General features: G+C 42.6%; 1 protein-coding gene across 1 annotated transcript in view; it reads right to left on the reverse strand.

Moving 5' to 3' along the window:
• CDH23 (cadherin related 23) overlaps nt 1–25,299 on the reverse strand; it is a 620,897-nt gene that overhangs the window by 334,678 nt on the left and 260,920 nt on the right. The window contains exons 7-8 of the mRNA XM_069071099.1: nt 9,702–9,896; nt 3,703–3,831 (exon numbers count right to left, since the gene is read on the reverse strand). Of these exons, the coding sequence (XP_068927200.1) occupies nt 3,703–3,831; nt 9,702–9,896 (324 nt within the window). The remainder of the gene's footprint in view (nt 1–3,702; nt 3,832–9,701; nt 9,897–25,299) is intronic.

The raw sequence follows: 25,299 nt of genomic DNA on the forward strand, positions 1-25,299 counted from the left end.
TCCTTCCTTCCTTCCTTCCTTCCTTCCTTCCTTCCTTCCTTCCTTCCCTCCAGGTCAAAGAGAACAAATATAATCCCTCCTCCACACAAGAGCCCTTCAGAGACTTGAAAATCACAATCATGTCTCCTTTGAGTCTTGTCTTCTTTAGTCAACCATCTGCAGTTACTTTAACCAGTCCTCATGTGACATGACCAAAGCATTTCACCTTCCTGATAGCCCTCCTCTGGACATTCTGCACTTGGTCATTTTCCTTCTTAAACTGGGGCAACCAGAACTGAACCCAGTGGTCCAAGTACTGTTCCGGACTAATGCCAATTATGGCATTGGATGAGTCACTCAGGTTCTCAGTGACCCAGGCAATTCCCTGGGAATATGTTTCTGGATCAGTGGATTGAGTTTCCATACTGGGAATTCTTCTACCAATGAAATCATGGAACTACAACACCCCTCGTCCCCCATGCTTATTATGTGCCCAACATCTTAAAATGCATCAAGGAAGATAACAAAAGAAGAGCAAAATTGTGGACCATTCAATCTACTTAGGGAGTGAAACTAATTTACTGAAAGAATAATGAGAAACACAAAGCAGGAATTAAGTGTTCAATTGTGTGGTACATGCTAATGGGTGCTAGAGTAAGTCAGTGGAGGAAGAGATAGTGAGAGCAGGGTCCAGGGAAGGAGCATGGAATGATCAAGGAGATTTTATGGAGAAAGTGGCAATTAAGGTGTACCTTCATGACTTATCAAATTTCAGTGGGCAGGAATTCTGAAGGTGGAAAGGACAGAAGGAGGTATTCCAAGTGAGTTGGAATGACATATGTGAGGGAGAAGAGGTAGGGGAGAATATGGCAGGATGATGGGAAGTTTAATGTAACTAGAAAGGATGGTGACTGTTGGAAAGCAGTGGGAAATAAAGTTGGAAATGTAGAATAAGGCCCTGAATGGAATTGCTCACCTCAATTGGGGACATCAGAATACGAATGACATTAAGAGTGCCGTCTTGATGAAATCGGAATATTTTCTGCCCTGTGTAGCACCCTCCCCTCCCCCTGCAAAAAAAGCATCTTCAATGCTTCAACACATATACCTTAAAGCAACTGGTTTGGTTAATTCCTTCTAATTCCTCCTAACCCTGTACCATTTAGGGTAGCTGAGGCACGCAGGAACAAAATTTCAGTTGCCAGAAAAGAGAATAGACCTTTTTTTTTAAAACTAGAAGACAATGTGGTCCAGTTGAAAAGGAATTAATTGGATTTGGCATCGAAAGGCCTAGGTTTGAGACCCTGATTACAAGATCTACTCTCTGGGTGGCTTTCAGTCAATCACTTAACTAGTTTGGGTCTCAGTTTCCCCATCTGTAAAATGAGGATAACTGATATTTGTACTATCAGCTTCAGGGTTATTGAGAGGATGAAATGAGATAATGTATATAAAATACTTTTATAGCCCTAGATTAGTACAATGTCATGTATGACTTAGCAGCGAGCTGGAAAGAACCTGAGGCCCAGAGGGGTTAAGTGATTTTCCCAAGGTTAGAAAGAACTGGGATTCATATCTTGGGCAAGTGCTGTGGTTAGACAATGAGCTGATCTCAGAAGCATTGACTGGGCTTGATTGCATATGGAAAACTACCCAGCTTTCAATGAGCCTAAGTTACTGCAGCAAAATCTCTTTTTAAAATCTGCATTCTCTTGGCAAAGCCATATAGTTATGAATCATTCAGGTGCCACAGGGTATATGGAACTGGCTACTTCCCTGGTCATCCCCATCTTCTCTCCAACCCCAGGCATGTCAATGGAATGTCAAGGTCTGAGCAGCATTATGATCTCAAAGGAATCAAAATGTCAGGTGACCCAAAGGGCAGTGTTAAGACATGGGGGCATAGGTCACCTGCAGCTCATCAATGGCCACTTGTTCTCAAAAGGGGTCATCAAAGATTCCCTTGAGAACATGTGTGACCAGAAAAAGAGGGCAGAAGACTTCTCAATTGCTGAGAGTGAGAGATAGTAGCCTGCATCGTTCAAGTGCTACTTGGGTACCATGAAATACTAAAAGAAGAAAAGAAAGGCTTCCAAAGGGTTAGATTTATTCTGTATGATAGAGTTACATAGAGCTAGGGACAAGAATTTCATTGGATGAGAAGGCATGGAGAGGATAATGCAAAGAATCCATGCCAGTGACATCACTATCTATCTTATTAATAGTAATAATAAAAGCTAGCATTGATATAGTGCTCTAAGGTTTGCATATGTTATCTTTCCTGATCTTCACAACAACCCTGTGAGGTAGTTGGTATTATTATCCCATTTTGCAGATGAACAAACTAAGGCTGAAAGGACTTAACTAAGGTCCCACAGCAAAGTAAACATCTAAGGCAGGAATTGAACTAAGCAGATCTTTGTGATTTGCAAGGCTAGCTTTCTAACTTCCCAACCACATGGGAATGATCACAAATGGATTTCTTCTGGATGGGCCATTAACATGACTTCATTCTCCTCACTACTGCTATAGCTCCTCATTAGCTCCCTCCTCTTATCACCATCATTTTCAATCTTCTTTCAATGAGTTCACCTTCTGTCTGACAAAGGCTATGGTCCTACATCTATCTTCTTTTTCGAAAGGGACGAAGATTTCACCATGACTTTTAGAAGTCAAGGGATATCCCTGTTTTAGGTTACATTTTCTTCTTGATGAGCCTGAGGTTGTAGGGGAGAGATTGAATGAAGTAGTAGATAAAGGATTAGAAGGCTTCAATTGCAAAGGCATCACAAGAATTAACTTTATAGAAGAAAGCTGAGGCTCAGGAGGGTGAGCTCATATTCCCAACATATCACAAGAAGCTGGGATGGGACTTGACCACAGGACAAATAACTTGAATTCTTGGGCTTTTAGTTTCCACATTTGTTAAAAAGAGGGAGTTGCATACATATGAAAATATTTATAGCAGCTCTTTTTGCGGTGGCAAAGAATTTGAAGCTTATGGAATACCTTTGATTGGGGAATGGATGAATTATGTTATGTTAAATGAATGTGATGGAATATTCTCGTGCTGCTAGAAACAATAATGGGTATGGTTTCAGACAAATCTGAGAAGATTTGTATGAACTGATCCAGAAGGAGGTAAGTAGAACCAAGAGAACAATTTCTACAATCATAACAAAACTGTAAACACAAAACTACTTGGGAAGACTTGGAAAAACTCTGATCCACAAAATGACCAACCATAATTCCAAAAGGTTGGAAATAGGTGAGGCAATGGACTCAGAATGCAGTCTGAGATTGTTTTGTTTTTGGACATGGTCAATGCAAGAATTTATTTTGCTTTATTATACATGTTTGTAACAAGGAGTTTTGTTTCTCTTGATTTCTTAATGGGGACAAGGGAGAAAAGATGGATCTTTGTTTGAAAATGAAATAAAATTTAATTTAAAAAAAGAAGTTGAACTCTGCGGTCTCCACGGTCCTTTCCAGTTCGAAATCTCTGATTCCGAGATAACTCACTTCCAGTCTCATACTCTTTCCTCTATGCCTCACTGCTTCCCAAGCCCTCACCCCAAGGAGGCACTCCAAATTGGAGGAGGAAAGTACAAGTAGGAGCTCAGGTTGGGAAGCCATAGTTCCTTGGCTTTTCTCCCTCAAAGCCAGCTAGTCACTGGGGGTGTCATTGGAAGTGAGTAAAGGGAGTCTGGTTGAGGCACTTACCGGAGGAGAATGCTCATAGATATTTGTGCTGTACGGCAGGTTAATGAAAATGGGGTCCATATCCTGTATATCTGTGATGATGATGGCCAAGTTGGCCAGCGTGGACAGAGGTTTGGTCTTGTCTTGGTCCTTAAAAAATCAGAACAAAAGAAACAAATTTAAAAAATTTTAATAATTAAATGACATTCTTAAACCCATAGAGTACACACATATATACACAGAGTAACATAATGTACACATATGCTGGGGACAATATCAAACAGAATCTTTCCTCTCAGGATATTTCTAACTCATCCCAAGCATTTGACTAATTCCCTAAGTGATCTCCTCTGAAAACTGGTCTCCCTGTTCACATGGGATTGAGATCTAAGAGCACCTTCAAAAATGTAATTCAGTTCAATTCAACAAGCCTTTATTAAGCCACTACTAAATGAACACAGTCTATCCTCTCAAAGGGCTTACATTCTTCAGCATGTACACAGAGATATCATATAGAACATATACAAACAATTTCAGGACAGGAGAATAATTTTCTTTTTTTTTTTTTTAGGATTTGGGTCTGTTTTGCCTGATCTAGAAGTGGAAGGTTTACTTGGATCCCACTCCCTAACTAGGGCTACTTCGCCCCTCCTGAGGCAACATGGTTGCCTCCTTCTCTTGTGGGCTCTCTATAATCAATGCTGAACTTAGTATAGGAACCCGGTTGTCAAAGGCCATTGAGTTTGAAACTCCTGAGCTCGAGATCCACTAGCCTTGGTCTCCCCTGTAGCTGGGATTATAGATCTGTTCCATGATCTCTGGTGGGAAAGAGGAATATTAACAATTGGGGTGATGAAGAAAGGCCTCATGTAAGGGCTGGCACTAGAAATGGACTTGGAAGGGAACAATCAATTCCAAGAAGAAAAGGTGATGAGTGAGAGCATTCCAAACAGAGTGAAGAGAGTGAAAACAAAAGAGTGGGAGATGAAATGTCATGTACAAAGAACCGAAAATACTCTCATTTGGCCAGAAAGTTGAGTACATGAAAGGGAACAATGGAAAATCAGTCAGAGAAGATCATTTGTAGCCAGACTGTGAAGGGGTTTAAATACCAAACAGAGGAGTTTACATTTTATCTTGGAGGCAATAACACTGGAACGTGTTGAGAAGTAGAGGAACGTGGCCAGACTTATGCTTTAGGAATATCAACTTGACAACTGTATGAATAATGAATTGGAGAAAAGAAAGTCTGGAAGCAGAGAGACCCATTAGGAAGCTATTGCTATGGTCCAGGTGGGAGTGATGTGACTGTGAAGAGACGGAAGGGGGTAGATGTGAAATAGGCTACGGAGACTTGGCAACTGATTCCATGTGGGGAGTGAGGAAGAGTGTGGAGCTGAGGCTGCCTTAGGTCAAGAACCTAAGTAACTGGAAAGATGGTGAAGTCCTTGGAAAGAAGAGAGAAGCCAGGAGGAGAGGTGGATTTCAATCAACCAATCAATCAATTGATAAACATTTATTAAGCACCTACTGTGTTCCAGGCACTATGCTAAGTGCTAAAGAGACAAAAAGAGACAAAAGGCAGTCCCTGCTCTTGAGAAGCTTACAATCTAACACTTCGGGGTATGAGATTCTGACTCTCATGAAGGGAACTCCATGATCTGCTGAGGCTGGTTTCGATAGTTCCACTTGTTGGGAAGTTTCTCCTTATATTGAGCCTAAATCTTCCTTTGCTGGAGAAAAGGGCCCCTGGCCCCACAGGTCTAGCCGGGTGATCTTGGACAAGTCATATCTCTTTTTGGGGATCAGTCTCCTCATAAGTCAAATGAAGTTTGGACTAAATGACCTTCAAGGCTCTCTTCAACTCTCTAATCCTACTTGTGATTCTAGAAACCTGCCCAAATAATGGACAATTGGAAGGTCCTGGCACTGCCAGTAAATGTGCAATCAGCAGTGGGAGTCCCAGGGTCTGTGACAATTCAAAGATTCTCCATTGTGAAGAAGCCCACACAGGTCATGTGGTGCAATCCTGCCTCTAGGCAGGCAATGTCTAACGCCTCCTGGAGAGATGTCAATGTGGCTGGTTTTGAAGTTTGCTAAGGAAGGACTTTAGGAGCCCATCTTAATTTTTCCAAGGCACTGCAGCACGATGTAGGGAAAACTGTTGGCACTGGAATCGGAGGGTCTGGGTTCATATCTTGGCTCTGTTATATACTATTTTGTTGTCATGGAAAAATGACTCTCCTCTGACCTTAGAGTCTTCTTCTGTAAGATGAGTGGAGACAGGGCCAGCTGACTCCCCTGTGGCCCCTCCCTGGGGGAAGATGGTTCTCTAGAGGTACAAAGGACCCCAAGAATCATCTAGCCCGTCCCCTCTCCCCTCATTTTACAGATGAGAAGACTGGGACAAGGACAGTTCAGGGACTTGCCCAAAGTTACCAAAGCAGAATATGTCAGAGATAGGATTTGAACCCAGGCCCTGTGACTCCAGAAAATCGAGTTCTTTTATCAGATCCTACTTAGTTTTTCTTGGACATATTTAATAACGAACCCAAACCACCGACAACTTTAAAATGAGATCTCAAAAGTCAATTCTTCCCACTCCTTTGCAGGGGTTGGAGCAAGGGCAGGGGGAGTTTGGGTGGCAGTTGTCTACAACTACAACTGTAAATATTACCAAGTTTAAAAAATTTTTAATTTTCTAATTTTTTTCTTTTAAAAAGATTCTTTGTTCTATGGGATGGCTGTTTGAGAGGGGAGAGGAGAAATACAGGGAGGAAACATGTGACATATAAAAACAAAAGACATTGGGGTGGCCAGGTAGCACAGTGAGTAAGAGCACCGGCTCCAATGTCAGGATGACCTGGAGATTGAATCCCGGGCTCGGACACTCAGCACCACACCCAGAAATAACTGGCCGTGTAACCTTGAGCAAGTTACTTAATCCTGATTGCTTAAAAAAAAAAACAAAAGACATTAATGAAAACTTTACCCAGAGATGGAAGACGGAAAGCCATGTACAAGGAAGAGCAAGGAGTCTCCTGTGTGGTCCTCCAGGACTTGGTTAATGCTCTTGTTCTGTTTCAGTGTCTGACTCTTCATGACCTCATTTGGGGTTTTCTTGGCAAAAACACTGCAATGGTTTGCCATTTACTTCTCCAGCTCATTTTACAAATGAGGAAACTGAGGCAAACAGGATTAAGTGACTTTCCCAGGGTCACACAGTTAGTAAGTGTCTGAGGTTGCATTTGAACTTGGGTCTTCCTGACTCTAGACCTGGCACTCTATCTAGCTACCCCTCTCAGACTACAAGATATCTAATGTACATACCTATGAATATGCTTATGTATATATATGTATATACATATATGTATATATTCGTATAGGTATATCTTTCTATTTCTCTATAAATAAATGTGTATGTATATATACATATATATATATAATATTTCTCAAGCTTGTCCTTTTTAGTTTTAGGGGTAATACTCTGGTGAGAGTATTTAATACTTAACTTTTTATTTTATTTTATTAATTTATTATTATATTATATTATTAGTATATATAATATAATTAATATTTTATTGGCTACTTAATTTAATATTTAATGCTTAATTCTCTGGCGAGAAAGACTCTCTGCTTCCTATAGAACAGGGTGGAGGGCCATATCCTCAATTAGGGCTGCCAGAGAGCAGGGATGATGTCATGGTGGGGACCAGACACCCTGAACTTGGCTGCAGAATTGTCTAAAAGAGGGACACTTAGGTGAAACCATTACCAGAGGAGGAGAAAGAGCTGCCCTCCTACAAACTACCACATCAGTAACTGCTCATGGTTGGTGGTTACAGCCAAAGCCCCAAAGGGTCATGAGACCACCAGGGCTTGGCTTTAGGGATACGGTGGATGAGACACCAGGAAACAAGCAGTGCTTCTTGCCCAGGAATGGGAGATTAATCTGTGGTGATTTTTCCCTGGCCAAGGGGGATTCCACTTTGATGCATATCTATTCTTTCCCTGGATAGAATGCCAATTCCTTCAGGATAGAAGTGGCTTTTATATTTAATTCCAGTCCTGGGACAGTCTGGCACATGGCAGATGCCAAACAAATGAGTGTTGACTAAATGGTTGACTCCAGACAGGTATCCTCCCTTGTACCAGCCAGGTCTCCAGCCACTTTGCTTCTCTCCATGCCTTCCAGCATACCCAGGACTCTTGTGGTCGATGAAGGATGAGAAGTTTCAAGGGAGTGGTTCCCTCGGGGTGCCAGCTGGGCCACAGAGTGGGGCAGGCACTTCTGCCAGCAGAGATACTTGAGGCCTGCAGCTTGCTCCCAAAAGGATGCTCGGGCTGTCCCCTTCTAGCACCTTCCTGGTGACCCCTCACCACTACACTTGATGCTAGGCATTACAATGACCTTCCATGGAGAGATGCCCAGTGGCACAGGGCACAATGCCATCCCTAAAGTGGCTCATTAACGCACCCATCTTACTCAGGGAGAGGGCAGTGAAAGACATCACTATGGCAAAGAATAGTCATCATAGGGAGTTCTTGGGCCCCCCTTTTCCTCTTGCAGCTTCAAGGACATGAGGTCTGATTGCCAGGAGATTAGCGGTAATTTAGCTGCATTCGCGATGTATTCACCATCACAGCTTGGGCACAGGCCTCTTGATAACCTGTGGTCACACAGGCTCCCACCCGCCCACTCAGTGCTCTGCTATTGCCCTGAATTACCTTACCACGAGATGAAAATTACCCAGCAAGGAGTACAGGCTGTGTGAGCACATATATCCACATAGCTACGTGTCTGGCTATGTGCACTGGCTATGTGGGAGAGGGTGTTGCGTTGGTCCATGGGTGTGTGTGGAAGCCTGGGTGGCCTTGTATGGGCACAGACAACAAAAAGCCTATTTAGTGTTTGCAAATGTTCAGAATGTATAGTGGAAAGCAGAGTTTGAATTAGTTACTCGTTTTTACTTTGTAGAGGAGGAAAAGAAAGATGTTAATTTATGTTATTTCCTTTTGCTTTCCTAGGTTTGTTTTGGAAAAAAAAATGCTTGTAAGGTAGAGCTAGGTGGCTCAGTGAATAGAGCACTGGCCCTAGAGTCAAGAAGACCTGAGTTCAAATCTGACCTCAGACACTTGACACTTACTAGCTGCATGACCTTGGGCAAGTGCCTTCCCTCTCCCCCCCCGCAAAATGCTTGTGGTATCAAAGAATCTTAGACGGATGATTGGAAGACACTTTGCCAGCTCTCCAGTTCAATGCCTTCGTTTTATACCTGAAAACACTGAGGCTCAGGGAGACAAGTGGCTTGCCCAAGGTCATATGGGTATCAGAGTCAGGATTTGAACCCAGACCTTCTTCCTCCACAGCAAGCTTGGCTCAGGTTCTTGGGGTGGATGAGCAGCTCCTTCCTCTGGCTCTAGGCTCCCTACAGCTTCTCTCTATGCCACGGTCACCAAGAAGAGCACACCAGGTGGCAGTTTTTGAGAGACGAGTAAATGGGTCCTGGAGGGCTAATAGGAGAGCGTTTGGCTCATTCTGCTGTTGGTCTGAGCCTTTGAAAATGAAGGACACTACACTCTAAGGCCACTTCTGCTATACATCATCAGCTTGGCAGGTGGGCAAGGAAGAGACTCAGACCCTTAGGGTGTGGCTCTCTCATCCCGAGTCTCTCCTTTGGAGGCTGGGGCCAATCCTTAAAAGCGGGCAAGCTGACTGTGGGACAACGAAAGCACTCCCATGGTGCCTTGGGGTAGCACATATATTTTAAGTGGGGTCAGGAGGCATCTTACACCTGATACCTCCGTTTTACACAGATGAGAATAAAAGTGGTCGCTGTGTAGTGTGAACACACCTCCTAGACTCAGAGGGAATCGAACCCATGTGTCCACCAAAAAGAGACCCTTTTGTTGCCCTAACCCCAGGGAGGGCCAGTGAGGATGGGGCAGGTAGGAGAACCACTGGGAAAGGAAGAGTCATGTGCTCTGGTAACACCAAGCCCTGTCCCTTTGTGACTCACCGTAGCATTGACCACAAGCTGGTAGGCCTGAGTAACCTCATAATCCAGCTCACGAATCACAGTGACGATGCCCCGGGCACTGTCGATGGCAAAAAATTCAGAGGGTGGCTGGAAGGAGTAAAGGACGCTGCCCCCGGCGCCCAGGTCAGGGTCCGTGGCGTTCACAATGAAGATGGGTGTTCCCACTGGTGTGTTCTGGGGAAGAGAGTAAAGCAAATAAAGGGTGAGATGGAGTGAACAGAACAGCTGCATCTGTCAGCGACTATTCCCCCAAAGCCCATTAGCTGCATCCCTTCAACCAACCAAACCAAAGGCTTTGTCATTTTTATTCTGAGTGGGTTCAAAGGACTTTAAAATGCCATATCTGTTTTTTTATGATGGCCTCCTGGTAGCTGTAACAGTCCCCGATACAGTGATCGTCATGCTTGTCCTGGAGTTCCGGACTCGTTCTCAAGCCCCTATTTCTTGGCACTCCTCATCAATCAGGGTTGGACCGTGTCTGGGAATGAAATGGGGGAACTGGGCACTTGTAAACCTCCTGGGCAGGAAGTTTCCTCGTCCCCCTTTCTACTTTGCCCCGTGACCTTGGGAGACTTTGTCTGATCGTTAGGCAATAGAGATAGTTTCCTGGCTGCCATTAGAATGATCCTTGAACTTGCTACGTTCATTCCTTTAACTGTGGCAAGAATTTAGTCTTGCTTTTTCTGAGAAAATGAGGATAGAATTACTCCTCCTACCTAAGCAAATGATCCCAATTTAGATGGTCCCTGTGCTGCCCAGGTAGAGGCTTGGGTCATAGAATGAGAGGGTCATAAGTGTAGAGATGGGCAGAACCACAGAGAACATGTAGTCAAAAGGTCCAGAGAGGGTAAGTGTCTTGTCCAAGGTCACACAAGGAAAGTAGGAATAGGAGGCAGAATTTGAACTGGGGTCTACAGACTACAAAACCAAGGCCTAGGAAAAAATCTATATCCTCACTCCCAAATAGGGATGAGGATTAGGACAGGGATGTTCACACAGTGAACTGTTAACCACCTTCCTATAAGCCACAGGTTCTTAACTTGACATCCATGCACCCACAAGGGGTCAGTGAATCGACTTCAGAGTTCATGATGTTGGATGAAGAAAAAAAAAACTTTATTTTCATGAACCAAGTGAAATTTAGCATTTCTTTTATGAATGTAGACAACAAAGTGTAATTCTCAAAATGGGTTCAGAGGCTTCACCAGACTCCACAGGGGTCCAGGACACAAAAAGGCGAAGAACTCCTGCTTGTCACCTTCTTCGGTGTTGGGACAGAGATGTGACCTGCTGCCATTTGTGTTTGTTGTCTCTGCTTCAGGACTCAGCCCACTCAGTCACCACAGCCAGGAGCCTCAAGGCTGGGCAATTTCTGTCAGGAGGGCCAGGTGTTAAGGGACAAGTTTTGTATTTGGCTTCTGCCTTCAGAGCTGACTAAAGCCAGGAAAATCCTAGAGAAATGCCTGTTCAGGCAGGCTTGATGGCATGGGAGGATCACTGATTTCATTAGGAACCAATTATTACTTCAAGGCTTTGTTCTCAGGACCTGCCTGGGCCCCCAGGTTAGGCAGAGGCAGGGGGACCTTGGCTGAGGAGGAGAATGTGCCAATAGTGAATAACAATAAAGGTTTTTATCTCCATACTTTTCCCCCTAAAGGATAAAAAGTTAGATTGGCGAGAGCAATGCTGAGAGATTAAACACAGAGACTGGTTTCAGAGTGGCTCTTGGCAATCCAAAGATTTGGCAGTTCAGAGATGAACAAGAGTGAAGTGAGACTGTGTGGTTAAAATTCAAGCCAGGGCCTACGTGTCTTGACCACAGTCATTAGGGAATGATATATTTTGGATTGGAGACCATTTGGAAAATGCTTGCTGGTGTTTCTTTCCCCTCTAAGCTTCTTTTGATGTACGCATACCAGGGGTGTGGACAGGCTGAGGGCATGAACAGGAGTGTGAGCAGGCTAGAGGTGTAGACAGACTGAGGGTGTGAACACACAGAGATGTGGACAGGCTAAGGGCATGAACGGAGGCATAAACAGGCTATGGGGAGGAACAAGGGTGTGAGCAGGCCAGAGGTGTGGACATATCTTCCACAAAGTAGGATGGTCCCATCCCTATATATCAGGCCAAACCTGCTTCCATCTCCCTTAAGGATTCACCAGCATTACATGGTCTGGACCCAGACCCTCCAGTCCCTCCCCAGCAATCTTCATTCTGCTAGGCTCTGGTGCCCCAGCCTCTGCTTCTGACCCAGAAGCTCATGTTCCCTGCCCTGGAACTCTGGCTTTCTGGGTGATGAGCATTCCCTATAGGCAGCCTGGACCCAGTGCCACTACAAAATATCCTATAAAAGGCAGAGATGGGGACTGAACCTATGGTTTTATGGGTATAAGGAATTCCCAGATGAGGAATCCCTCCCTTTACCAATGAAGAGTGACACCTTCCCTCCATCTTAAAGTCTTGGCTTTCTAGAACAATGAGGGGTAAAATGACTGGCTCAGGGTCACACAGCCCATCTGTGCTGTAGGTGGGACTTGAATCTAGGTTTTCCTGGCCTTGGGTAGGGTTCTCTATACACTATGCCTTTCTAGAAGAACTAGCTAACAGGGCATTAATAATAGGAACATTTCTATAATTCTCATTGGCTTACAAATGATTTAAATTATTTATTTGATCCTACCCTCTGGGTGTCAAGGTAATTTATTGATCATGCCCCTTTTCTGATGAGAAAAAAATGCTCCAGAGAGGTCAAGTAATTTGCCCATGGTCACACAGCTAGAAAGTAGTGTAGATGGCATTCGAGCCCAGGTCTTTTGACTCTAAATGTAATGTTCTCCTATGCCACAGCTACCTTTCTAGGACAACCCCGCAAAAACACACATCTCACATTTGCACACTTCTGAAACAATGTTTACCAATCCACCCTAACCTTGGCAGTAAGCTTAATAAAGCCAGGAAAGAGGAGCCATTAACTCTTACTAACTTTACATAAGTGATTTGGGGGACAGCGTGATGTTACTGAAGAAACCATGAAGGTAGGAGTCCAAAGTTACACAAATGGTTCTTTGTGGGACACTGTGCACGGTATTTCATGTCTCTGAGCCTTGTTTTACTTTTCTATAAAGTGAGAAAAATACTACTTACACTTTCTGCCTCATAAGCTTTTGTGAAGAAGAACATTTATTAGGTGCCTACTGAATGCTAAGCACTGTGCTGACCACTGTCAAAACAAACACTGAATGGTCACTGACCTCGAGGAGCTTCCACTCTAATGGAAGTGGTAGTGTGTATATATATATATATATATGTATGTATGTATGTATATATGTATATGTATATATATGTATATGTATGTATACATGTGTATATACACAAATACATATAAATATATACATGTATACAGATGTGTTTATAATAGACATTGTGTATATATACATGTGTACATATGAAAACCAAACACTGCAAATACAATGTAACCTTAGGACAGGGAACAATGGAGAAGAAGTAACAACCAGAAAGGCTTCCTGCAGAAGTTGGTACTTAAATTGAGGAACGAAGGAAGCTTTGGATCCAGAGAGATAGAGCTGAGGAGGGAGTGCATTCCAGGCAGGAGGTACAGCCCATGTAAAGGCTGAAGACAGACCACGTGAGGGATCAAGAAGTCCAGTTTGCCTGTGCCATTCAGTGCATGATGGGAAACAGAATGGCATGGAAGAGAACTGGAAAGCATGAATTAGGCACTTATTGTGTGCAGAACACTACACTAAGCTCTGGGGATAAACACAGAAAAGCAAGATAGTCCCTACTTTTAAGAAGCTTGCACTCTAATGGGAGGAAGGTTCAGTTGCAGGGTAAATGGAAAGGTCCTCTTGGAGGAGAGGTCTGTGGAAGCAAGCCATGGTTCCTGATCCAACTGGACCTTTGGGAGTAATGTGGAATAAGGCAGGAGAGGTTGGTTGGGTCCAGGATAGGCACAACTATAAAGGATATAAACTAAAATATAAGAAAATGTTTAAGAAATATACAAAATAGAGACTAGAAAAACAAAGTATAAGGAATGCTATAAACTAGAAAAATACTATAAACTAGAATAAATCAATCAACCAGCATTTATTAAAAGCCTTCTATATGCCAGGCACTGAGGATAAAGGTGCAAATAACAATCCCTACCCACCTCATGAATGAGTGTGTATGTGTATATGTGTACATATGTATTTATGTATACACACATACACACTCATATACTCTCTCCTCCCTTGGACAAATATAGCATAACTACGAAATGAATAAATGCAAATTATCTACAGCTGCCTATATATGTATTATATACACACACATGTATGGCATATGTACACACATACATGCCATGAAGTATTTTGTATTAAATTCTTAGGGACTGATTGGTAGTGCTGGTCAGAGAGAAAAAATAGCTCAGCTTGGGCAATAGAAGAGTTCTGATAGCAGTATCTATAAGTATCCATCATTCAATGCCAGAACTGGGAAGTTGCCCATGATACACAGTGGAGATACAACCAGGGGGAATTTTAAAAATTGCTATTTAATAAATGTACATATTTGAAATGCAAAGACACTCTGCTCCTATATTTGTGTGTGTACACACACAAACATATAACAATACATCCACATATGTGTACACATGTACACACACGTGTATGTGTGCATATACACACATTTAGGCAGCATGGTAGTGCAGTGGATAGAATGCTGGCTATGGAGCCAGAAAGACCTGGGTTCACATCTCCTAGCTGTGTGACCTGGGATAAGTCATTTAATCCCTGTCTGCCTCAGTTTCCTCACAAATGGGGATAATAATAGCATCCATTTCATAGGGGTGTTGTGAAAATAAAACAATATTTGTAGAGTACTTAGTCCAGCATCTGGTATGTAGTAGGTGCTTAATAAATGCACATTTCCTTCCCTCTTCCCGATATATGCGCACATGGCGATAGGACTCGTAGGTGTTGGTGGGAGTAGCAGTAGCAATAGCAGTAAAGAATGGGCGCGGTAAAGATGGAGTCGGTATATAAACATCATATATCACACTTGTAGGGATCTCTGATGTTTGTGAAGCATTTACATCTATTAAGCTGATTTTATCCTCACAACAACTACTGGGAGGTAGGTGCTGTTATTATTATTATTATCATTTTACAAATAAGGAAACATGCTAAGAAAGGTTAATTGACATGCAGCTAGCAAGTGTCTGAGGTAGGATTGGAACCCAGGTCTTCCTGATTTAAATTTCAAACATTAGCCATTCTCCCACCCAGCTGCCTCTTGAGGCATTTGTACCCCTTAAGAAAGGGTTGAAATTGCCTTTGTGTATTATTATATCCCCGAGCCTTCGCTGTAACACACGGGGCTAGACTTAATCTCAAAAATACAACCTCTGTGGTGCTGGGAGCAGAATGTCCTGGCATTTAAATTATGTGCATTGATTAAAAAATAAAATTTCAAAGTCTCTTTTGTTGCGCATCCATTGTGTGCTATGGGCACCTCCCTAGTTCTGGCCTTGATTAATGTCATGAAAAGTGTTCCCCTATACATGCTACCATTTTTTCTTACCATCATCCTTCCCTAAGCAAGCTGAGCTACTTGGTCTCTGGCCAGTGCTAGGAATCAACCCCCCCAGAATTCAATGCAAAACACTCTATCAGCACACCGTTCATGCCATACAAGCATAGCCCCGTAAGTCAAGATGGACATGTTTAGATTTCAGAGCAGTGTCAACCCCCTACATTGCTGATAAATGGCATTCTTGATCACTTAGCATCCAGCTAAAAGTAGAATCTGTCTAGAATTCTTATACTGCAGAAAACTGGAAATGACTGCGAGGCCACTAGGTCTCAGTGCAGTGACTTGAGGATGGGAGGACATGTAACCTGCCATCCTTGGTGTTCTATTGGCCTTCCAGTTATCAGGGACCTTCAGTCCAAGGTGCAGGAAAATGGGATCAAGGAAAGAAGGAAAAAATTCTAGCTAAGGGTCTGTTATTGACCTTTCTAGATTGCAGAAAACGTAGCATGGTACAGTGGAAAAAGCGATGACTTCAGAGTCAGAGAGCCTGAGATTCAAATCCTAACTCTGACAATTACTACCTTTGTGACTTAATTTCCCTTTGGCCTCATTTGTAAAATGAGAGTGCTGGATTAGCCAGCTTTTGAGTTTATTCCCTAGACCAATGATCCTGCTTATGTGATTTTGGACAAACGATTCTTCCTCTTTTGTGCAATTAGATCAAGGGTTTCTTAACCTTTTTTGGGTCATGGCCCTCTGGCAATCTGGTCAAACCTATGAACCCCTTCTTAGAATTTCTTGCATTTTTAAATGCATGAAATAAAAATACATAGGATTATAAAAGAAACTAATTGTATCAAAACACAGTAATCAAACTATTTCTTAAAAATAAATTCACTGACTTGAGGTTAAGAATCCCTTCTCCCTGATGGTCTGAAATGGAGTCTGAAGTTCCCACAAGATCTAAATTCTATATTTAATAACTCTTTCCATGTGATTTGGGAAAGGTTTATAAACTGGACAAGCAATGATCCACTCATGTGCTTAAAAGGAACCAGGATTAGTGTGAGATGAGGAGGAAAAAAAAAATCTGATTGATCATTTCACTTTCTGCAGACCTACTATGAAGAAGGGCTGAAAATTGCCTCCTCTTAATTTGAAAGACCATTGCAAGGATTCATTAATTAACCCCCCAGGGAAGAACCCTGATAGGAAATGACTACAGTAATCCTAGTGAGTGGTGATGAGGGTCATGGCAGTGAGAAAAAACACAAGAGGGGACATGGGCAAAGATATTACCGAGGCAGAATTTGGATTTCTTTGATAATTGATAGGATTTAGGTGTTAATAGACAGGGGTGAATGAGAAAATTATGGTGCTTATGTCTCAAACATGAAATAATTCTGGTGCCACTGATAGAAATAATAGTCAGAAGGAGTTCCAGCATGGTGTGGAGGAAAGATAAGTAGATCTGGAGTTAGATGAACCACTTTCTGAGGATACTGCCTGTGTGGCAATGGACAAACCACTCAAGTGCTCTGGTCCCCAGATTCCTCAGGTATTAAAGGGGGCTGTGGATTGGACTAGGTGGCCCCTATGTGGCACAATGCTAGACTTGGGGTCAGGAAGATTTGAATTAGAGGTAGACAAGTTTGTTGAAGTTTGACTGTGAATGGGAGGAAAGAGTCAGGATGGTGGTTAGACAGAGTAGTAAGGAGACAAAGGAAGAGATGTTTTCAAAGTGGGGGGATATCAACAAACATAGATAAATGAGAAAAATATGAAGTATAGAAGGAAAGGTTGAAGATGCATAATAGAAAGGGGATGACCGTGTAACCAGGGCAGCTAGGTGGCGCTGCAGGATAAAATGCCAGACACTAGCTGTGTGACCCTGGGCAAGTCACTTAACACTTTTTACCTCAGTTTCCTCAGCTGTAAAATGAGCTGGAGAAGGAAATGGCAAATCATGCCAGTATCTTTGCCAAGAAAAACTTAACTGGGGTCACAAAAAGCTGGACACGACTGAGATGCCTGGACAACAACTACCCATCCTTCAAAGCCTAGCACAAATGTCATTTTGTCCATAAAGCATTCACTTATAATCTTTGGAAACAGGGGTGTGCTGGCAAATGTTTAACAACCAACTCTACAGAAAGTACATAGGATACATGTTTACATTTCACCAGCTTTATTAGCACTTTCTTAAGTACAACCACTCAATAAAACAATCAACCAGGCCCTGGTTTGTCGTACTTTCCCATTTCTGAAGAGCAAATGCTCACAATTTAACACTTATCTCTCACTTGATTGAGCTGGCTTCACCACACCCTGCCTAGAAGAGATTTATTCTCTCCCTGATTTTGCATAACAATTGTATATCCCTTACTCTATCACACAAAATAGTTATTTTTTATTTATTTATAACACATCTCTGTATACTCTGTATTCACCCTATGAGATAGTAAGCCCCATGAGGATAGGAGTTGTGGCAATGATCGCCTCTATCTCTCCCAATGCCTAGCAGAGTCACTACACAAATGATTTACTAAATGGTTATTGAATGAATGAATGGTTTAGCATATTTGAACTGTGGTGTCCAGCCATACTTTTTTTTTTCTTAAGAACAGCCCTGCTCTGCCTTGGGTGGCCAAGAGGCAGAGAACTCAACTATGAGTCAGACAGACTGCTAATGAAGTGGTTGGTAGCCAGGCAGACTCAAGACCTGGATATAATAATAGGGAGAAGAATAAAATCACCCCTGAAGAATGGCTCCTTTTCAAGTGTCCCCAGACACCCCTTTTAACATGCAAATCCTCTCAGGTCACTGGCAATTATCAGTATGCATGGTGGTGATAGAGGGTAAGGGAAAGGGAGAGCAGTGAATTGGACCCTTTGATTATTGTACTTCCCACAGTCAACCAGATGAGCTCAGAAGAAGGATGCATGGGTTAGCCTTGACCCCTGCCTTCCTACACAAGGTCAGGGAGACCACCCCATGAAGGCTGGAGGCTACTCTGAATGCTCTGGTATTAGCCAGAGTCAGTGAGACTCTATCCAGGAAGGGTCCAGGGCAGATCACTCATGAAAAGAGGACCTGATGTTCCTTTCTGCCTGGGAGAAGCTGTTCCTCTCTCCTCCTCCCTAAACTCCCTTTTCCCATCCCCACCCTTGAGCATCCTCTAGCCACACAGCCACTGCAACTCTTGGCACTGGCAGCAGCTCCAAGCCCACCTTCCTGGCTACAGTTGAGGGTGGAAGAGAGAAAGATTCTGAGGTCAAAGTTTGCCTCGGTCCTTCTAACACCATCCCAGACAAGGCAGGCACTGAGAATCCTGCTTCATTAAGTTACTCCTTTAGCTCATTCATTCATTCATTCAACAGTTATGTATTTGAGTACTTACTATGGGCCAGACACATTGCTAGACCCTGGGGAACACAAACAGAAAGAATGAAACAATCCCTGTTTCCCAGGAGTTTAAATCCCAATGGACAAGAAAATACTATACATATGAAAATAAATATGACAATTTGGGGGGTGGGGCAACTGGGGGAGGATCAGGATAGGTCTTTTGTAGGAGGAAGCACTGGAGCTGAGCCTTGATGAAGCTGGGGGTTCTATGAGGTAGAGGCGAGAAGGGACAACTAACTGTTCAGACACAGTAGACAATCTTGGCAAAGGCACGAAGGGAGAGGTAGAATGTTGTATACAGAAGTCATTGCAACAATGCATCAGACACCTGATATTTAAGAGCTGCTGGTAAGAAGGTGTAGGGGACACAGTGGATAGAGCAAGGGGCTTGGAGTCAGGAATTCTCATCTTCAAATCCATTCTTAGACATTTACTAGCTGTGTGACCCTGGGCAAGTCACTTAACCCTGTTTATCTCAGTTTCCTCATCTGTAAAATGAGCAGGAGAAAGAAATGGCAAACCAATGTTTTTGCTAAGAAAACCTCAAAGGCAGCCACAGAGAGTCAGACAGGACTGAGGGCCACTGAGAAAGCCAGACAGATAAGCTAGATTGCATTCATGGAAAGGTAACGATAATGATGGCATTTATATAGCACTTTGAAGTTCATAGAGCTCTTCATATATGTTGACTCACAATCCTCACAACAACTCTGTGAAACAGGTAGACCCATTAGACCCATTTTACAGCTGAGGAAACCCTTAAGGCTTAAACTGAGACTGAGAGAGGTTATAGGATTTTCCCAGGACCGCAAATCCAGGCCTCAAGCTCAGGCCTTCCTGAGCCCAAGTCCATCCACCCAGCTACCTCCTTGGAAGACCACGATGCTAAGAGGACTTGAAACTATGCCACACTTCAGCATCAACTGGAAAAAATAAAACAAAACAAAAACAATCAAACAAGATTAGTTATTTTGGAGAAAATTGAGAAGTATGATAACTATCTTCTAGTACTCCAAGGGCTGATGAGAAGGAAAGGAATTTGATTTGCTCTCCCTCAGAGGTCAGAACTAGGATTATTGGGTATTAATTAAGGGGAGTAGAATTTAGCTTAATCTAAGAAAAAAAAACTCCTAACAATTAATAGAAAACTATCCCAAATGGAATAAAATATCTCAAGGGGTTTCCCTGCCACTGGAGGCAAAAGGCTAGATGGATCACTTATTGGGAATGTTTTAAAAGGTATTCCTGTGAAGGGTAGGTTGAACCCTTCCGCTTCTAAAATTCTGTGATAAAAGGCTACTGTTCTCCAGGGCCTGCTTTAAAGTGGGCCACCCTATGCATTTCAAAGAAAAATAAATCTTTTTTTTTGTTTTGTTCCTGGGGTGATAAGGGAATAGACTACTGGAAAGTTCTGCTGTGCAAAGGATCTTGTTTGTTAATAATAATGATAAATACCATACTTCTCACATGCGGTGTGAACTGCATTATACTCTGGGGTTTCCAAGGAGGGGACTTGGCGTGTTCAGTAGAGCATTAGAAGTGGGAACAAATTGTAGGGAGGGAGAGAGGGAGAAAGAGAAAGAGAAAGGGAGAGCTCTCCAGAGAGAAAGGGAACTAGAGGGAGGGGAAGGGTGGCTGGGAGGAAGGAGGGGAGGAGTAAAGAAATAGAAAAGGAGAAGAGATGGCAGTGGGGAATGGGAGAAACTTACAGAGAGTGGAGAAATAGCTGGGAGTGGCAGAGAGAGTGGTATGTAGGAGAGAAGGGAGAAAGAGCAGAGAAGAGGAAGGGGAAATGATGGAGAGAAGACTAAATGGGGAAAATGGGAATGACTCACCTTATTATGAGATTTATGATTACAGAGTCATTCGTGTCCTCTCCTTTGACAGAAAGGCAGCCCAGCATAAAGGGGAGAGAGTCAGATTGGGAAGCCAGAAGACTGGGGAATCTCACCTGATTCATTTACCATTTGTGTGACCCTGGGCAAGTCATTTCATCTCTATGAGATTTAATTTCCTCATCTAGGACAATAATAGCACCCATACCATGGGATTACTGAGAAGCTCAGTTGAGACAAGAAACGAAAATATTTTTACATTTTAAAGTTCTATATGAATGTTAGCAATATCATTACTGTTGTTGTTGTTGTGAGATAATCCTATGAAGAAGTGGTACATATATTTTATTCCCTATTATGTTGGTAATGAGATTGAAGCCAAAAGATTTGTCATCAGTGGTACTATTACCAATAATATATGATATTTAAATAATATTCTAAGTTAATTAAACTCTTCCTTACATTATTTCATTTAATCCTCGTTATTTACATTTATATACTACTTTTCTCATCTGATCTTGACCTTATAAGGTAGCAAATTATTATCCCCATTTTATAGCTGAGAAATCTGAGACCCAGAGAACAGAAGCAACTTTCTCAAAACCACACGGCAGGTGTGGGATGCAGGATGAGGAATACAGTGCTAATCCTGATTGGACCCAGTTCTCTTTCCAGTGCCTCCTTTGGGTCAAGTGACTTTTCCAAAGGAAATGAAGAAACAGAAATGTAAAGATAAAGAAATAAAGGGGAAATTCACTGAGGGAAAGGAAGTATTAGAAAGGCTCAGAGAGAATAAGTAAAAAACAAAGTATAAAGGGGGAACAAACCAAGAGACAAAGTATGAGAGTAAGAGAACACAAAAGGAGTAAGCTATGTACATTCTTTCATTTTTAGGGTGTACCCTGCTTCCACATTCTGCATGTCTATGTCTACGTGTCTCTATAAAATATACCCTAACCAAGCTCTACAGCTGAGACATGTTCATTGGAGGTACCATCTCTGAAGGCATGATTAATATTTATGAAATACATGTTAGATGCAGCTACAGTCTTTAATATCTTATGATAAAGCCTGTTCTAAAATGCATTAGTCATAAATTTCTGACAGATGGTGTTCTGCCAAGGTGCAGGAGCATTGGAGTGGCTTATAAGGGGGAGTGGCCATTTTTCCCGAGGCAGGGACGGGACCTTAATACACCATCCTCTCATCCATAGAGGTGCAGAGAAGACCTCCTCAGGACAATCTCAGGGAAGTGGGGGAAGGCTGGTAAAGCTGGGAGGGGACATCTGGATGGACTCATTAGAGAGAGAGCCAGGGGGGACAGTCAAATGGCCCCCCAAACTTGAGGACCTGTATTTGGACTCTGGCTCTCTCACTTAGGACCTATGCAACCTTGGTCAAATCACTAACCTCTCTAAAGTTCAATTCCCTCATTGGCCAAATGAGAGGTCTGGATGGAGAAGCTGTCCAGCTCTGAGGCTATGATCCTATGAGACTTTGGGGAAAGGTCAGGGAATCATCCTGAAAATGATTTATCCCTTGGTGAAGGAAAACTAAAAAGAGGGACCAGGGACGAAAAAGACAAGATTTCAGTGATCCAGAGAAAAGACTCTAGCGATGGTCTTTAGGACCATAGATTTTCCCAAGTGGAAAAGTGTTGGTGTTCCCACAGAGGGTGAAGAAATGGCCTTCCTTCATGGCCAAGATAAACTTACAAGATTAGATTCTGAGTCAGAACAAGGGTGAGCTAAGAAGGACATGCACAGCAGAGGGGCACAGAAAAATACATAAACTGTGCATCTGCTCTCCCAGGCCTCTGCTGGTGGTGGAGGGGGATGGGGCACAGGAAAAATCTCTCATTTTTAAAAACATTTTGTTTCATGCACAAGAGGAATTAGTTATAATGCTGTTTAATTGTAAAGAAAAATCTCCTGAGTAGAAACTCTGCAAAATGGAGAAGACAACAGGTTCTCATGTCCAGTTTAAATGAGAAATATTAAGCGGAATCTTCTTCAAAAGAGAGAAATTGATTTTAGTAATATCCTGCTTGGAGGCAGAGGGATGGAACATCAATCAATAAGCAAGTGTTTATTAAGGGCCCACTTGTTGGCAGGTCCTGGGGTTACAGACACAAAGAATGTGTCTCAGGGAGCTTCTATTCCAACAGGAAATGGATAAAAAAATAACAGCTGACTTTTAAGGATGACAAAATACTATACACACGTCATTCTCATTGGACCTGCAACCCTGGGAAGCAAGTGCTACAGCCATTATTATCTCTATTGCACAGATGCGCAAACTGAGGCTAAGTTCACATAGCTAGGAAGCATGTCAGACAAGATCTGCCCCTGAGCCCTTCCTTGCTCCAGATTCAGCATTCTAGACTTACCACATAGGATGCCTATTGTTCCTAAAAGAATATTACAGACAATCTTAACACTCCTTTGAGACCCCTTCTCAAGGGATGCTGAAAAAGTAGGGCTGAGATAGGGGTGTGCCTACATCCAAGAGGTCACAATGGCTGGTTTTCTTTCTAGCGGGAATCAGGAGCAGGCTGCTTATGTCCTGGACTCAGAGCTAGCAGATCTGGGTTCTAGTGGAGAAACAGAGGCATCAAGAGAAGTGAGGGGAAAACACCTTGCTTCCAGTTTCAGACATGGAGTTCATAGGATCAAACAGCCCACTGGAGTTCTAGGCTGTTGGCCATGGAGAAGTCACATTTATACCACTTGTGTGTGCCTCACATATGTACACACACACACACAGCAGCAGCAGCAGTAGAAGCAGCAGCAGCAACAATCCTTCAGCTCAGAATCTGTAATAATTTTTTTCAATTTCCATGGCTGGCTGGCATTGCGATTTTTCTTTCCTAACCTTCATAGCGGCTAGATATCCCAGTGGATAGAACTCTGGACCTGGAGTTAAGAAGACCTGAGTTCAAATCCAGTCTGAGAAACTTTTCTAGCTGGGTGACTCTGGACAAGCCACATTTTATTCCCCTTCCAACTCAGGGCTCCATGGTAGTATAGCTTGCTGCCTTCCCCTATGTGATAGTAATGGAATATAAAGATCCCCCTGTATTGGCTTGGGCCAAGCCAATACAGGGGGATCTTTATATTCCATTTCTATCACACCCTATTCCTTCCTCTGTGCATATTACTAAGACTCCTTGCAAGTGGATGAGGGATATACCTCGGAGAGCATTTTCCCTAAGCTCAAGACTTTATCTGTCATGGGACAGATAAGATCATGGCTTATTTTTATAAAAAATATTTTTATACAAAAATTTTAAAAAGATGCATGAACACACACACAAAACCTGCCTTAGTTTCCTTATCTGAAAATGTGGATAATAATAGCATCTACCTCCCATGAAAATTGCGGGGATCAAATGAGATCTGTAAAGAACTTTGCAAATCTTAAAGCACTATATAAGTACTAGCTATTTATTATTATTAATCATCCTTTGATTCAAGAGAGCTGGGATTCCAGTAGCTCTGAATCTTTAGAGGAAATGCCATTCAGTTGGAATCTGTGATGCTGGAAGGGTTTCTTTGAAGAGTTAAGGACTAACCACAGGATCCCATGTGGGGACTGGATAGCCTCACAGGTCATAGGAAAAAAAACCAAGAGGGAACTCACTTGCACACTCTTTTACATGGTTAATGCTTCATTCAACGTATGGGAAGCTTGTCTTCCAAACTAGATTGTAAACACCCCTGCAGTCACATCTTCTTTGTGTCTTTTCACACAATGTTAGGCATGGAGTGAGTGTTCAATCTGTTTGAATTAGATATTCCATAAGAACCTCAAATTCAATGCATATAAAACTGGGCTCATCATTTTTTTCTCTAAACTTCCTCCTCCTTATGACTTCTCCATCTCAGGGGTATCTTTGATGAGGAATCTGGTAGCACAATGAATACAGAATGCTGAACTTGGAGTCAGGAAGACCTGAGTTCAAATTTCTCCTCAGATACTTATGTGACCCTGGGCAAGTCACATAACTTTTGTCTCTCTTGGTTCCCTCAATTGTAAAAAAAAAAAAAGGGTGTGTGTGGGGGGTAATAACAGCATTTCTTTTCTAGAGTTGTTGTGAGGATCAGTGAGATAGTATTTGTAAAATGCATGTAGCAGAGTGCCTGGTGCATAGTTGGCTCTATATAAATGCCTCTTCCCTCCCCTCTCTTTCCTTTATCTTTTCCTCTCTTCAACCAGAAGACAAAATCCAACAAGTCACCAAGTCTCATGGATTTTTCCTTCATGATGTCTCCTACATCCATCTTTTTCTCTCTTCTACCACCAGTGTCCTAGGCGAAAAAGACCTCATCAGCTTGTGCGTGGATTACTGTAACAACCTCACCAGACTTCTCCCCCCTCTATTCTGCACACAGCAGCTTCCAGATTTAGTTTTCTAAAGTGTAGGTTTGGTCAGATAAGACCTGCAATAACTCCCTATTACTGACAGGGAAAAGTCCATAGGATCTTAGTCTGAATAAGGCATTAGCTCCTTATCTAGGCATCCAGCATTCCAGCCTTTCCTCAGTCTTGCTACTGACCTCGAAAAGCTTTCACATGCTCAGAACTGTGCTCTTACCTCCCCTTCTCCTATACTCACATTTTGTTGGACTTTCTTCTGTGTTTCCTGCATCACCCAGTCAATCTCTACATGTTGAAATCCTTCAGTCTGTTTAAGGTCCAATGTAGGTATCATCTCCTCCAGGAAGTCATCCTTGATTTTTATGTTTGAACCTGAACCTCCCCCCCCTTAAAACTTCACATATCACTTTATTTC

This window comes from Petaurus breviceps, unplaced genomic scaffold (genome assembly GCF_028583685.1).
Source record: "Petaurus breviceps papuanus isolate PSGF00001 unplaced genomic scaffold, PetGlider_PUasm1.0 90825, whole genome shotgun sequence".
NCBI classification, from domain to species: Eukaryota; Metazoa; Chordata; class Mammalia; order Diprotodontia; family Petauridae; genus Petaurus; species Petaurus breviceps.